The sequence below is a fragment of the Lolium rigidum genome, chromosome 1 (genome assembly GCF_022539505.1).
Source record: "Lolium rigidum isolate FL_2022 chromosome 1, APGP_CSIRO_Lrig_0.1, whole genome shotgun sequence".
In the NCBI taxonomy this organism is placed as follows: Eukaryota; Viridiplantae; Streptophyta; class Magnoliopsida; order Poales; family Poaceae; genus Lolium; species Lolium rigidum.
The window spans coordinates 241,895,155-241,911,982 of record NC_061508.1 but is presented as its reverse complement, the minus strand read 5'-3'; the positions used below and the strand labels follow the sequence as shown (position 1 = coordinate 241,911,982).

General features: G+C 46.6%; 1 protein-coding gene across 1 annotated transcript; it reads right to left on the bottom strand.

The window, feature by feature from the left end:
• Positions 1–6,374: 6,374 nt before the first annotated feature.
• LOC124656810 (putative F-box protein At2g02030) lies at positions 6,375–10,232 on the bottom strand. Its single transcript, XM_047195489.1, has 2 exons — positions 8,988–10,232; positions 6,375–6,679 (listed from the first exon to the last, which is right to left on the bottom strand). Exon 1 carries the CDS (start codon positions 10,230–10,232, stop codon positions 8,988–8,990), a length of 1,245 nt encoding a protein of 414 aa, XP_047051445.1. The 3' UTR covers positions 6,375–6,679.
• Positions 10,233–16,828: the final 6,596 nt, after the last annotated feature.

The window sequence follows — 16,828 nt, the reverse complement described above, 5'->3', positions numbered from 1 at the left end:
ACGCGCCAACAGGGCCTGTCCTCACCACGGACAATGCTAGCAAGAAGAAGAGGGAGAGCCACAGGACACAAGGATTCATCGACGACGAGGATAAGTGTTTATGCGACGCGTGGCAGGCGATAAGCCATGACCATATTAATGGCGCCCAGCAAAAGGGCAAGGTGTACTCGGCCAAGGTCATGCAGGAGTACAATGAGAGAAAGCTTCACGCGCCCTACCAGATCCCAAGCCCTCGCACGGAAGAGTCCATCAGAAAAAGATGGTACATCAAACAAGAGACACGAAAGTTCTGCTCCACCGTCGAACATGTTGTGAACACCCACATTAGTGGCGTTGGTGTGATCTCAGTGGTAAACAAGAGACAAACATCATCGTTCTATTCTATTTACATCATTCTATGTACATCATTAACGGCGTTGGCGTGATTGCAGGTATCCCGAGCCTTGGAGAGGTCCAAGGCAGTGCATAAGAAGGGCTACCATATGTTCCATTGCTGGGAGAAGCTGAAGGACGCGCAAAAGTGGAAGACAAGCTTTGCGGCCTACGATGAAGCTGTGAAGAATGGGACAACGGTTAACGTCGACGGCGAAGACGACGATCATGGCCGTCATGCCCTTCCACCTCGTCCTCGAGGCCATAAGGCTACCAAGGCCGATCTAGCCCAGGAGGCACGGGCCATTGCGTTCACCCAGAGCTTGGAGAAGATGATGGCCGAGAATCATGCCCCCATGGCGAAAAGGGACGAGAAGAAGCGTCTGGAAAAAGAGGCCATGCCGCCATGGCGAAAAGGGACGAGAAGAGGCGTCTGGAAAAAGAGGCCGCAGCTGACATCTACCTCAACCTCACGAAAGAGGTCATTGAGGTCAAAAGGATGGACGTCGAGACCAAAAAGGCATACGCCGAGGCCAAATTGCGTGACGCTGAGGCCAGGAGGATGGACGTTGAGGCCAGGACCCGTGCAGAGGACATAGGGATCATGCTAGCCGACTTGAGCAGCGTCAACGACGACACGAGGGCCTGGTTCATGAAGAGGCGCGCCGAAATCCGCGCGCGAGACGTCTGATCAGCGGAGCCAATGTCTAGCAACATGGCCTCCTTTTGGACTTCATATGTTGTTCAGGCCCTGTTGTGACCCTTTTGAACTCCACTTTGCGTCGTACCATGTGCAAAGTGTGATGAACTTATTTCAGACCTCAATTTGACGTAATTTGAGGCTATAATTTCGTGCAAATTTGAGCTAATTTGAGGCTACAACCTCTTTTCTGAATTTTCTGAAACAAAACTGGCCCGCGCCGGAAATGCGTTGGCCCACTAGAGCCACCCCCAACGCAAATGGACGCACAACCATTTTCGCGTCCGCGGGCCAACGCAAACGGACGCTCGCGGACATTTTGAGCGTCCGAAATGCGTCGGCCCGCTGGAGCTGCCCTTACTGCCATGTTGTCCCACGCCATGACCTCCGGTCTCCTCCACGTTGGGGTCCTCGAAGCCATCGACAAAAGACGTTGTGCTTTTTTCTGGACTGGTGAAGAATCCTGTCATGGGGGTCAATGTAAAGTTGCTTGGTCTGAGGTTTGCACTCCTCCGAAGAACCGTGGGGGCTTTAGGTGTCCTCTCTATCTCTGGGCAAAATTCTGCCCTCCTATCCAAATTTCTCATCAAACTCCACTCTGACTCCACTGCCCCCTGGGCTTGCTGGTTCCGCCGATGGTATGGTTGGTCCACCTCCCGTGACATGGGTGATCAACATTACATAAACACCCCCATTTGGAAGGATATTGTCGCTGGCCTTACCACCTTCCGCTCCATCTCCAAAGTCACTATTGGCAATGGCCTCTCCACCTCCTTTTGGTTTTACCTATGGCTTGGGGGATGCCCCTCTCTCCGAGCTCTACCCTGCTTTCTACTCTCACTCTATCAGACCTCATGCTTGTGTGTCCTTCCTCTCTGCTCCGGCTTCCAGGATAACTTGGGGCCGCGCTTGTTTGGGGCTGCCTCGGCTGACCTCCTTTCGTTGACTACTGAGCTCAGCTCTGTGGCCTTGCAACACGACATTCCTGACCAACGTATGGGAGGCCTCGATGCTAATATGCTCTCAAACAAATGTTTCCATGTGAATTCTTTTAGGCATCTGAAGGTAGATCGGTCGATGGACAGGGTCAAGAGAAGCGCAGGCGCCCTAAAGTGCAAGATCTTTGGCTGACTAGCTCGACACCACCGACTCCCCACCAACGAAAGGCGCTTCCGGCATCGGCTTTCTACTTCTGCCTCCTGCCTCTCCTGCGCTCGGGATGAAGACACTTGTGCCCCAGGGCCCGAGAAGTTTGGACCTTCTTCCCGCAAGACCTCTCATCCCCCCCCCCCCCACAAGCTTCAAGGGCATGTGGACTCGCCGCTTATGAAGGCTCCACGATGGCCACTGATGTGGCTTGGAGCATTTGGAAGAGGAGAAACGCCCTCGTCTTCAATTCCCTAGACAAGGATCTTCCGACAGTGGTTCGCCAATGTATTGATGATATTCGGCTTTGGGCCTTTAGATGTTCTACTCCCGCCGCCTCCTCCCCTGCTTTAATTTCTTGGTGTAAGGGCATCTCCAACGGCGCAACGCATTTCGGACGCCCCGGTGGGCGTCCATTTGCGTCGGCCCGCGGACGCGTCGTGCATCTATTTGCGTCGGGGTGGATCCAGCGGGCCGACGCATTTCTGGCGCGGGCCCTCAGAAAATTCAGAAAATAGGTTGTAGCCTCAAATTAGCTCAAATTTGCACGAAATTATATCCTCAAATTACGTCAAATTGAGGTCTGAAATAAGTTCATCACACTTTGCACATGGTACGGCGCAAAGTGGAGTCCAAATGGGGCATAACAAGGCCTGAACAGCATAAAAAGTCCAAAAGGAGGCCATGGTGTTGGGCGCATGGCGCCACTGATCAGGCGTCTCGCACGCGGATTTCGGCGCGCCTCTTCATGAACCAGGCCCTGGTGTCGTCGTCGACGCTACTCAAGTCGGCTAGCATGATCCATGTGTCCTCTGCACGGGTCTTGGCCTCGGCGTCAATCCTCCTGGCCTCAGCGTCACGCAATTTGGCCTCGGCGTCTGCCTTTTTGGCCTCGACGTCCATCCTTTGGACCTCAATGACCTCTTTCGTGAGGTTGAGGTAGATGGCAGCTGCGACCTCTTTTTCCAGATGCTTCTTCTCGTCCCTAGCAGCCATGGCGGCATGATTGCCGGCCATCATCTTCTCCAAGCTCTGGGTGAACGCAATGGCCTATGCCTCCCGAGCTAGATCGGCCTTGGTTGACTTATGGCCTCGGGGACGAGGTGGAAGGGCTTGACGGCATGATCGTCGTCTTCGCCGTCGAGGTTAACCGTTGTCCCATTCTTCACAGCTTCATAGTAGGCCGCAAAGCTTGTCTTCCACTTTTGCGCGTCCTTGAGCTTCTCCCAGCAATGGACCATATGGTAGCCCTTCTTATGCACTACCTTAACCTCTCCGAGGCCCGGGATACCTGCAATCACGCCAACGCCGCTAATGATATACATAGAATGATGTAAATAGAATAGAATGATGATGGTTGTCTCTTGTTTACCACTGAAATCACGCCAGCGCCGCTAACGGGGTGGTTGATAGTATGTTCGACGGCGGAGCAGAACTTGTTTATCTATTGTTTGATGTAGTTCCATCTTTTTCTGATGGACTCTTCCGTGTGAGGGTTTGGGATGTGGTAGGGCTCGTGCATGTTTCTCTCGTTGTACTCTTGCATGACCTTGGCCGAGTACACCTTGCACTTTTGTTGGGCGCCATTAATACAGTCATGGCTTGTTACCACCGCACAAACACTTGTCCTCGTCGTCGATGAATCCTTGTGTCCTATGGCTCTCCCCCTTCTTCTTGGTAGCATTGTCCGTGCTGAGGACGGGCCCTCTTGGCGCGTCCTCATAGTCGTCGACGCACACGAATGTAGGCTGCGTGGGCTGGGTGGAGAACAATCGTGCGGCATCGATGTCCTCCGCATCTTGCGTCGGTGCCCACTCATCATGCGGGCATGTCCCGGCCCCAGTGTCGCCAACGAAGCCGCGCCGAAGATCACGGCCTCGATGTCTTTATCATTCCGGTCCTTCCAATAGGCCTACGAATCACAGGACGTTAGACGCATGATACACGGCAGTCGCACACAATGAGAGAGCTCACGTACCGGTTCGTCCATCGTCGGGGCAGTTGGTGTCATTTCGTCAAATAGGATGCGGGGCACCGGCATGCTCTCCTCCGGCAGCTGACACGTCTTGTGTGTCGCGCCCGGGCACGAGTCACCGCTTCTAGACGTCCGGTTGAGATCGGGAATCGGCGCCCCGTTGAACTGCAGCGGCGCCACGCCGGAGGCGAACCGCGACGCCGCATGGACCCGCAAGGGAGCGGGAGTTCCATGACGCAACTGGGAACTTACCGAGCTCACCGACGAGGCCGGAGAAGCGACGCCGGCGATCCTCTCTCGCTTGGCGAGCATGTAGGCCTCCGCTAAGCTCGGATGGACGCCTACTTCCGCGGCGTCGGCTTTCAGCTGCATCTGCCACGCCTGCTGGCCTCCAGGGCGGCAGCCGCTGCATTCATCTCCTTCGGGTTCTTGCGCCGGCCGCGACGCTTCGCGGCCTCGACACCTTTCTCCTCCTTGGACAGCACCCACTTTGCCGCCTTCGGCTTAGCGTCCCGGCCGCCGGTGGTGGCCCACTTTGCTTCCGCCTGAGCTGCGTCCACCATTGTGGCTATGGTCGTGGCTATGGGGGAGTGTAGGGCAGCGACGGGTGCGAGGGTTACCTCGGAATCCATGGTGGTGGCTGCGGTGAAGAGGACGTCCATCGCTTCAGGACTGCGCGCCGGTCTATATTGATTTTTCGCGCGGGAAATGGCCACTGGCGGGAATCAGTCTCCCTCCCACTAACGTGCGGGTCCTACGTAAGTTTCGGCGGACACTCGGCGCATCCGCGGAGACACAAACCTAGCGCATATTTGAGCCAGGTTTTCGTCGTCGCGGATGATCCGGTCACTTTGCGTCGCGGCCGTTTGCGTCGTCCCGTTGGAGATGCCCTAACGGTTATGACCCCCCTGATCCTCTCCCTCTGTTTTTTCTTCTCCGTCCTGTAAAACTTTGTACTGAACCTGGTGCTTGTTTTATGTTCAGGCCGGCCTAAGCCCCGGTCATAAAAATAATGAAGCAGCAGTTCATCTGCGACTGTGCGCGTCTATTGCAAAACTCTGTGAGAATCATCTTTACTGGCCTAAACATTACTATTTTCTTTGTACATATTCTTTGGTGCCATAGCAGACTTTAATACTCCCTCCATACAGGGCAATTGCACATTTCGAGAAAAAAGTTAGCTACAAATTTAGTCAACAAAATATAAGATACCATTGGATTCATATTTAAAAGAAGTTTCCAATAGTATAATTTTTGTGATATATATTTTATATTTTATTGATCAAATTAGTAGTCAAAGTTTTTTCTCAAAATACGTAATTGCTTACAGGTATGGAGGGAGTATATGCACATCTTTCAGTTTATAGGCTCAATCATTTATCGTTTGTCAACTCCAAAACTTTTGTGCCGCTGCATATATATGTAGCATCGTCTATTTAGCTTTCCAGGTTCCACGTTTTCAAATTAGCATTATCATTGCAACGTGCAACGCTTCAGTATTTATAGACATTAATCAATAAAGGGTTATTTCATTAAGGGAGACTATATACATGATATACTTGCTTCATATAACCAGTGCGCTCATAATATTAAGCAATTATGTTTTGACAATACTTATATACAATGCAGCCTAATTTTCTAAAAAGAATCATTGTATGGCTCCTACGTATAATATAACCTAATTTTATATGGCATATTGTGTTTCAAGTAAAATATACTATCTCCGATTCATATTAAATGCCACTAGTATGGATGTACCTAGAACTAAAATATGTCTAGATATATCTATATTAGTGGCAACTAATATGGATCGGAGGAGGTATTATAATTTAAAAACATAATCTAACATAATAAATTAAATGAAAATAAATAAAAATGAAGTATGAAAGAGCAGATTAAGTATAATAAGATAATATAAATTAAAGATTAGGACAGAATGGGCGAACTGAGGCTAGGGTTTAGCAGACTTTGTGGCAAAAAAAATTATAAAGGTGATTTTCGACCAATTTTTTTTCCTGTCCTGTTGCAAAGCACGGGCATATTTCCTAATCTTGTAGTACAGACCATGCAAGGACTGGTCTTCATGTGGATTAAAATAATTCACATCCCGGTAACAAACTGAGAAGCAAAATCATCGCAAAATACTAATTCAGCACATTTACAGGTCAACAACTACAAGAGTCTTTTACAAAACATACTGTTTTTCCATTTCTTTGGTACCAAATATGCAGCGGGAGATCCGCCAAAAGCACCACATGGTACCGATCTCTAGAAGATAATGAAATTACTTAGCACGTGGCATTTATGTAGTTGAAGAGGTGAATCTTATTTGGAAACCAAGAAAATAGTCACGCAAGTACTAGTAGATAGGAAAGACATTCAAGTGTAACAGTCACTTCAACGAAACTTGCCTTTTCCCATTACTTTGGGAACAAATATGCAGCGAAAGACCCACCAAAAGCACCACAGGGTATCATCCTGATCTCCTGAAGATAATAAAATTACTTAGCACATGGGATTTAGGTAGGCAAATAGGTGAACAGTTGTGCAATCAAATGCAAACTACTGATACAGTAAAGTGAAACGTTCACGGCCACAAACAGCAGCACATGGCTATGAAGATAGGAAAGATAGCTTTTAGTTTTCTTTTGTGATACACCGAGAAGTCCAGCAACACATTATAGGTAAATTGCGCTTCCTAGAGAGAGAAAAAAGTCGATTGCAGAAATTCCTGCTTAAGACTTGTTAGGTTCATCCACCATACAAGCCAACTCTTAATGCGAGATATGCCCTTGACTGAGAGCAACTTATCCTATTGAACAAGGATAAGAACAATGCATGAACTTCTCTAAGAAACACGTAACGAACTGAGACAGCTATTTTAGTGGAAAACTTATTTGCAATAGCATGTAGAGTACTAACTAACATGTACAGGGCGTCAAAACCCATATAGGTCACTCACACTTCCTAAAAAAAGCCAATTGCAGAAGTTCTCTTCAACACTTATTAGGTTCCTCCACCAAACAAGCCACCTCTTGGTGTTAATGCAAGATGAATGGCTTTGACTGAGAGCAACCTATACCAGTCAAACATTCACAAAAATGTTACTTCTGCTGAACAGGGATTGGAACAGTACATTAATTCCTCCAAGGGATATCTAACACAGATATTTTAATACGGACAAGATAAGAAGGCTATTTTAATGTAAAACTTATTGGCAAAAGCAAGTGCTCTATACTAGTAACTTATGTGAAATTCATTCTCGGCGCCCATTTATCACATCATCCATTATATGACCAACTAACGTGGATGCAGATGTGCTAATTCCAGTCAACCATTATGGTTAAATGGATAGCAAAAGGCAGAGGCTTAAATTAACAGAACAAGGGTGGCTAGCACCTGATATGACTCAGTTAGTTCAAGAGCCATGCATTTGTATTATTTATACTTTTCATATAAATTTCCTACAAATGGCAGGAAAGTGGCATCAGTTTTAGCAAAGTGTGAGAAAAAAAAACAAGCATCATTCTTCCTATCCGTGTATGGCAGTTCCACTGATACTAGTTAAATGGCACTTGATCAAGACAAACTGAGATTATGTGAGCATATTGCCAACCAAGAACGAAACTAAGAGCAAGCTGCCAAATAGCAGACATGGTTAGCGATGAGCACCATGGAAAAAAGCAGATACTGAGAGTACACAAGTCTGAACTTCAAACAAAACAAGTTATTCACATATAATATGAAAATAACAGAATCACATTCCAGTTTGATCAGCTGTGAGTCGCATCAAAGCTAAGTAAAATGCATAGGTAGTATTGAACGTGGTGAGTTTTGTACTACAGACCAGGCCTGCTACAGACACCAGGGCCGGGCCAGCAAAATTTGAGGCTCTGTGCGAAACTTTAAAATGGGCCATATCTCATTAGAAAAATATAATTAATAAAAAGTTATAGCATATATATATATATATATATATGTGTGTGTGTCTTAAATGGAAGTTTAAATTGATAAACTACTCTGGACGCCTGTATAGTTTAAGCTCGCGATAAGATTATCTTAAAAATAGTTTTGAAAGGAAAAATATGGTTTAAAACTCATACCGGCCCGATGGTCTTAAGAAAAGACCTAATGGAGCCCTATCAAATTTACCTTTTTCAAATGGTTTGATGCATGTGAAGTTATCCCAACAAGTATATGTAATAAATAAGTCAATTATAAGAACTATCCTCACAAGAGTAATACAATATTACAATATTAAATTTACCTCAGTCTCTATAAATTAAAATCATAGTAATTATTTAATAAATTAGGAATCAAATATTTGTGTCATAGGCATCAATTCGAAAAGAAAAAGCCAAAGAAAATAAGGTAACAAGAGCGCAGCCGATGGAATTTCAATTCGAATAGAAAAAAACCAAAAAAAATAGGGCAACAAGATGGACGGCCAGGGGAATTTGAACTTGCAACCTCAAGTCAAGAAGCGCGTACCTTGATGCAAAAACAATCTGGGCTAGGCTTGCTATGTTCTCAATATCAGAAGTGATCCTGAATAGTCCATCCGAGAGGCCCATTTCAAAATTTTGGGGCCCAAATAATTTGGGGCCCTGTGCGGCCGCATGGACCGCACTCCCGTGGGCCCGGGCCTGCAGACACTCCACTAAATAGTTGAGACAAGAGCAAGACAATATAGTGCAAACTAAGACCACATCAAGTAAGTAGCAATAGTGTTACTTTCAAACCCACACGACATAAAATTGGTGTCATTAGTTTTGTATTAGAAATAATACTTACTCATGATTGGCGTTTAGTATCAGATAAAGCGGTGGACTCAAGGCTTTCCACATATGGTACTGCAACTCTCCGGGCCATGGTGTGGTGAGTGATTACACTGTCATCGCCGAGGAGGTCCTCCACATCTCCGGTCACAGGTCTGTATACATGAAGTCGGTGGGCCTCCAAATTTTCTTTCCAGATACTATGAGGATCCGGTCTGAGCAGTATGCCGCTACCATCATCAACACTGCCAAGCGGGATGACCTCCTGGGAGCGTATCAACTGAGTGTCTGCCAGCGGTGCCATGTCCAGGGCAATGCGGCAATGGAGATCCCAAGTCCCTGCCCGGTGGTCCCTTAGCACCCAGAGGTCATATGAGTGCTTGTATTTATCGGTGTTGTTGAAGACACAGAGGCACCCGTCGAGCTCGGTTATCTGACAGGGGAACATATCCATGGGCGGTGGCGGCAAGATCTCGAACACCTCATCACTGATCGAGAAGGATATAATGATCCTCTGGGAGTTAAACTTCCTGTGCGGTTGGGCTGCCCAGTAAAGGTGCCCTTGCGCAAAGACACTTTGGTCAGTGCAGAGACTTCTTGCAAAGCCCGGTGGCAGCGCCCTGTCAGCTGCACCGAAAGGTGGCCGCCAATGTCCCGAAGAGGAGTTGAGTACATAGACCTCACAAGCTGGAGGGAGCAGCCCACGGCAGTAGAGGCGCACCACCTTGTGCTTCTGGATGCTTGCGTCATAGCCAATCCCCAAGACGTCGTGGTTATGCGGGAACAGGCCGAAGGCCTCCTTGCCCCTGGGGAGAGTGGTCATCTGACCGGTGGACGGGTTGCACACGTAGTAGTCCGGATTGCAGCTCGAGTCGCCGTAGATGAAGACGTCCACGAGCCCGGTTGACTTCAGGACGACGAGACCGCGGCACTGGCTGGTAACGGAAACCGCGCCGCGGAGGCGCTCCTCGCGACGGAGAACGACCATGGGGCGGCCGGGCGACCAGCCGTGCATCGTGGTGTCGGTGTCCGTGCCCAACTCCGGGAGGATGAAGAGCCTGAGAGATCCACGGCGGTTGGCGAGTAGGAGGTGGCGGTCTACGAAGGACCGGGAGGAGAGCGTGGCGGCCCAGGCGCGGGAGAGGCAGCGGCAGCGCTGCGCCGACTTGGCCGGCATCCGCGCGAAGATATCCTCGATCAGCTCGTCCGGGAGGGAGGATGAGGCCGATTCCTCCGCATCCTGCTTGCACGGAGGATCCATGGTTGCGGCGCCGGAGGAGGAGGCGGAGACCGGTGGCCGGACGGGGGAGGCCAGTTGGTGGAGGGGACGGGAGAGAGTGTGGCGGCGGTGGCCTGGTCTGTTTCGACGCTGCGAGGAAGAGAAGATGCGAGGCCAATTGGTGGGCTTCTTGGGCCTGCATCAAATTGTTGGGCCGAATAGAATTGAACTGAGAAGTATAGCGGGTACCCCTATTCAGCGCCTTTAGGGTCGGTGAGCACACCCACGCCTCAAGTAAACCCATATGGGTCGGCCCACCGCATTTCCAACATCTCCTTAGTCATTGCCCAACTTCCTCCATAGCCGCCATAGTTGTTGCTTGCCCCGGCCGCCGCCACCGGTAACCGGCTGCTTCCGCCTCACACGCTCGCCTCGCCGCCCCGTCATGCCCAAGCCGCGGTCACGCCGATCCACCACCGCACCAGCCTTCCTCTAAAGCTCCCCCAACTCCGACGAGCCCTCGCCCGCACTGCACCTGCCCTCACCCTAAGTTCTCCAGCGAGCCAACACCCTCCCCTAATTACGTGGGCACGACCTTCGGGTGCCCTAATTCAACATATCTGGTGTGGCGTAACAGAAGGCCCACCTGGAATCTGCTAAGGACCAAGAAGCACAAGATCATTTGGCGATTGAAAAGCTTCAAGGCACATATATATGGCGTGCATAATAAGGACAAGCCCATATCAGGGAACCCTAACATGTAACCGGCCTAGGCACGATACATGAGACCTAGCCTCCTTTATAAGGGCTACGAGGGATCGCCGAGGAGAACAATGAATCTAGAGATAGAACACGATAGCCATAACGGTGACATTGTAATCTTCATCATCAATCAAGAGCATACAAGCAGGAAGTCTGGTTTTACCCTCCAAGGGCCTGAACCTAGGTAAATTGTGTCCCGTGTGTTCCTTGTACGTCGACAAAACCACTAGCACGCTCCTTCCCTAAAACCAAAGTCCACCATCCATGGGCATTATCGATGTAATAATGACGAGTACGCCATGGAGGTTACCTCACACCGTGTAGAGAGAGATGTGGGCGCAAGGCGGGGAGCTACCGGGATGGTGATGCCCTCAAGTGAAGGGATCGCTGAAATCTTCGATGTGAAGCATTACCCAAATTTATAGTTCGACACAAGGGGAGCAACTGAGAATATCAGTAAGACTTTAGAAATTGAGACATCACTCTCAACCACACATGTGTATCAATATTCTCAAAAAGCAAGTTGTGATTATTCCAGTTGAAACAAAGCAGTAAACATTAGCAGCAGATTCCTAATTTTGTAACTTTCAGTGACTAAAAGCGTATGCATGAGGTAACTAGTTGGACGCTGCATGAATAAGATTAACCATATAATGCAAATATAAATAACATATGTTTATCTCTAATTCTTTGTGTGTAGGTGTGTGCCCCTAATTTAGTTATGAGTACGAGCCAAGAGAATTTGCATTACATCTATTGTCCTACCTTCCCATTTCATCGGGGCCGACTTAAAACTACAGGTAATTAAGGTCTACCCTTTCGAATAGCCCGGAATAATGCATTAACACTTCATGAACACACATAATCCTCAAACTAAAACATACCCCCTTGATATCCTCGTCTGTCACCTTGGGGATCGCAGGATCAACATGGTAGCATGTAATACACTTTGCAGATAGATACCAACTCTCATATATATGATAAAACAATAGGAGTTTAGTAATGAAATCATGTCACTCTGGCCCTAGTAACAAGCATTAAACATAGCAATAGTGCATCAACACCCATACAAGAATATTCTCAAGGCAAACACATCAAATCTCATCTTCTATGAATTATTACATGATGAATCTCATCCAATCATCATGCACCTCACATGCCTACAGAGAACTAATCACACATGGTGATGGAGAACAAGCACATGGTTTGTGGAGATGGTGTTGGCGATGATGGCGGTGAAGAAACCCTCGAAACCCCCCCTCTCCGGCGTGGAGAGCAGGATCAATCCAACCCCAAAAAAGAAGATCGTGGTGGTCGCGACACTCTGGTTTGCGAAAAGATCTATACTCTTGGAGGCATAGGTTTTGGGGGTATATAAGGACGTGCACCGAAGGAGAGGCCGAGTCAACGTCTGCGGCCCAAACGGGCATGGGTGGCGTGGTCCCCCTCCTAGGCCGCACCACCTGGTCTCGTTTGAAGGCCGTGTGGCTCACGGTCTTCGGTTTCTTCTCAAACTCCTTCTTTTCCAGGAAAACTTTCGCCAGAATTTTCCTGGAATTTATTTCCAACAATACATGCGTCAAAAAGACAAAAGGAAGATTTTTCTAAAAACTGTGGCAAATTCTGCAGGTTTATTTCATATTTGGTGAGATTCCAGATAAAAACTATGAGCAAAGTACATGAAAAGTAGATGCATTTTGGATGCATTAACTCCCCCAAGTTTAGCTCGTTTCTTGTCCTCAAGCAACTCAATCGTAGTGAAGGAGCGATAAAAAGACTTTAACAAGAACTTTGCTCTATACATGCATGACATTAAATTAAGACCAAGTATCTACATCACAACTTCTTTAATGAATAGAAAATTCTTACCGAAATTGTATTTTGTTGGTGTTAAAGATGGTATGTGCTGGCGTGTAGTTGACACGTCCGTTGGGAACCCCAAGAGGAAGGTGTGATGCGCACAGCGGTAAGTTTTCCCTCAGTAAGAAACCAAGGTTATCGAACCAGTAGGAGTCAAGGAACACGTGAAGGTTGTTGGTGGCGGAGTGTAGTGCGGCGCAACACCAGGATTCCGGCGCCAACGTGGAACCCGCACAACACAATCACAATACTTTGCCCCAACTTAACAGAGTGAGGTTGTCAATCTCACCGGCTTGCTGTAAACAAAGGATTAAATGTATAGTGTGGAAGATGATGTTTGTTTGCGAAGAACAGTAAAGAAACGAGTTTGCGTGAGATTGTATTTCGAGTGTAAAGAATGGACCGGGGTCCACAGTTCACTAGTGGTGTCTCTCCCATAAGATAAATGGCATGTTGGGTGAACAAATTACGGTTGGGCAATTGACAAATAAAGAGGGCATAACAATGCACATACATATCACGATGACTACTATGAGATTTAATCGGGGCATTACGACAAAGTACATAGACCGCTATCCAGCATGCATCTATGCCTAAAAAGTCCACCTTCAGGTTATCATCTGAACCCCTTCCAGTATTAAGTTGCAAACAACAGACAATTGCATTAAGTATGGTGCGTAATGTAATCAACGCAAATATCCTTAGACAAAGCATTGATGTTTATCCCTAGTGGCAACAACACATCCATAACCTTAGAACTTTCTGTCACTGTCCCAGATTCAATGGAGGCATGAACCCACTATCGAGCATAAATACTCCCTCTTGGAGTTACAAGTATCAACTTGGCCAGAGCCTCTACTAGCAACGGAGAGCATGCAAGAACATAAACAACATATATGATAGATTGATAATCAACTTGACATAGTATTCCATATTCATCGGATCCCAACAAACACAACATGTAGCATTACAAATAGATGATCTTGATCATAATAGGCAGCTCACAAGATCTAACATGATAGCACAATGAGGAGAAGTGATACGTCTCCGACGTATCGATAATTTCTTATGTTCCATGCCATATTATTGATGATACCTACATGTTTTATGCACACTTTATATCATATTCGTGCATTTTCTGGAACTAACCTATTAACAAGATGCCGAAGTGCCAGTTGTTGTTTTCTGTTGTTTTTGGTTTCGTAAATCCTAGTAACGAAATATTCTCGGAATTGGACGAAATCAAGACCCGGGGTCCTATTTTTCCCGGAGCCTTCCGAACACCCGAGAGCCGCCGGAGAGAAGCCCCTGGGGTCCCCACACCACACCCTGGCGCGGCCAGAGGGGGGCCGCGCCGCCCTATGGTGTGGGCCCCCCAGGCCCCCTCCGAAGCTGCCCTTCCGCCTATTTAAAGCCTTCGTCGAGAAAACCCCGAGACGAAGAATCACAATACAGAAAACCTTCCAGAGCCGCCGCCATCGCGAAGCCAAGATCTGGGGGACAGGAGTCTCTGTTCCGGCACCCTGCCGGAGCAGGGAAGTGCCCCCGGAAGGCTTCTCCATCGACACCGCTGCCATCTCCACCGCCATCTTCATCACCGCTGCTGCTCCCATGAGGAGGGAGTAGTTCTCCATCGAGGCTCGGGGCTGTACCGGTAGCTATGTGGTTCATCTCTCTCATATGTGCTTCAATACAATAATCTCATGAGCTGCCTTACATGATTGAGATTCATATGATGATTCTTATAATCTAGATGTCATTATGCTAGTCAAGAGAGTTTTACTTATGTGATCTCCGGAGACTCCTTGTCCCACATGTGTAAAGGTGACAGTGTGTGCACCGTGTGGGTCTCTTAGGCTATATTTCACGAGAATACTTACTCACCTTGTTATGAATGGCGTAGTGAAGTGCTTATTTATATCTCTTTATGATTGCAATGTATTTTGTATCACAATTTATCTATGTGCTACTCTAGCAATGTTATTAAAGTAGTTTTATTCCTCCTGCACGGTGTAATGGTGACAGTGTGTGCATCTGTGTTAGTACTTGGTTTATGCTATGATTATGATCTCTTGTAGATTATGAAGTTAACTATTGCTATGATAGTATTGATGTGTATTATTCCTCCTACATAGCATGAAGGTGACAGTGTGCATGCTATGTTAGTACTTGGTTTAGTCTTATTGATCTTTCATGCACTCTAAGGTTATTTAAATATGAACATTGAATTGTGGAGCTTGTTAACTCCGGCATTGAGGGTTCGTGTAATCCTACGCAATGTGTTCATCATCCAACAAGAGTGTAGAGTATGCATTTATCTATTCTGTTATGTGATCAACGTTGAGAGTGTCCACTAGTGAAAGTCTAATCCCTAGGCCTTGTTCCTAAATATCGCTATCGTTGCTTGTTTACTCGTTTTACTTGCGTTACTACTGCTCGCGTTACTACCGCTTGTTTACTCGTCCCGGGCAAAGCACTTTTCTCGGTGCTGTTGCTACTTCTTATTTATACCACCTGTATTTCACTATCTCTTCGCCGAACTAGTGCACCTATTAGGTGTGTTGGGGACACAAGAGACTTCTTGCTTTGTGGTTGCGGTGGTTGCATGAGAGGGATATCTTTGACCTCTTCCTCCCCGAGATCGATAAACCTTGGGTGATCCACTTAAGGGAAACTTGCTGCTGTTCTACAAACCTCTCGCTCTTGGAGGCCCAACACTGTCTACAAGAATAGAAGCTCCCGTAGACATCAAGCACTTTTCTCGGCGCCGTTGTCGGGGAGGAAAGGTAAAAGGCACTCATACTCCGGTCGCGAGTAAAGTACTTTTCCGGCGCCGTTGTGTGTGTGCTCGAAGCTATTTCCTTTAGATCCTGCAATTGCATCTTTTTGTTTCTTGTTTACACTAGTTTGGCATAATGGACAACAATGAGCTTCTTATTCTATTTCCTGATTTAAAACATGGATTGTTTGATGCGAAAATTAAAAAACCTATGAAATCTTATTTGCATGCTTGGTAGTAATATTAGTATGAACGCTTTGAACACCATTGTTGATAATAATGTAGAAAGTTCTAAGCTTGGGGAAGCTGGTTTTCATGATCTTTTTAGTCCCCCAAGTATTGAGGAGAAAATTTTCTTTGACGATACTTTGCCTCCTTTTTATGATGATTATAATAGTGGTCTTTTGGTACAACCTACTATGGAGAGTAAATTTTATTGTGATTATACTATGCCTCCTACACTTGATGAGAATAATAATGATAGCTACTTTGTTGAATTTGCTCCCACTACAACTAATAAAATTGATTATGCTTATGTGGAGAGTAATAATTTTATGCATGAGACTCATGATAAGAATGCTTTATGTGATAGTTATATTGTTGAGTTTGCTCATGTTGCTACTGAAAGTTATTATGAGAGAGGAAAATATGGTTGTAGAAATTTTCATGTTACTAAAATGCCTCTCTATGTGCTGAAATTTTTGAAGCTACACTTGTTTTATCTTCCTATGCTTGTCACTTTGCTCTTCATGAACTTGTTTATTTACAAGATTCCTATGCATAGGAAGCATGTTAGACTTAAATGTGTTTTGAATTTGCCTCTTGATGCTCTCTTTTTGCTTCCAATACTATTTCTTGCGAGTGCATCATTAAAACTGTTGAGCCCATCTTAATGGCTAAAAAGAAAGAACTTCTTGGGAGATAACCCATGTGTTATTTTGCTAAAGTAATTTGTTTTATATTTGTGTCTTGGAAGTTGTTTACTACTGTAGCAACCTCTCCTTATCTTAGTTTTGAGTTTTGTTGTGCCAAGTAAAGTCTTTGATAGTAAAGTAAGTACTAGATTTGGATTACTGCGCAGTTCCGGATTTCTTTGCTGTCATGAATCTGGGTCTACCTCCCTGTAGGTAGCTCAGAAAATTAAGCCAATTTACGTGCATGATCCTCAGATATGTACGCAACTTTCATTCAATTTGAGCATTTTCATTTGAGCAAGTCTGGTGGCCTAATAAAATCC

What these genes read in the sequence shown, in the direction of transcription:
- LOC124656810 (XM_047195489.1), bottom strand. Translation starts at nt 10,232, where the DNA reads ATGGATCCTCCGTGCAAGCAGGATGCGGAGGAATCGGCCTCATCCTCC.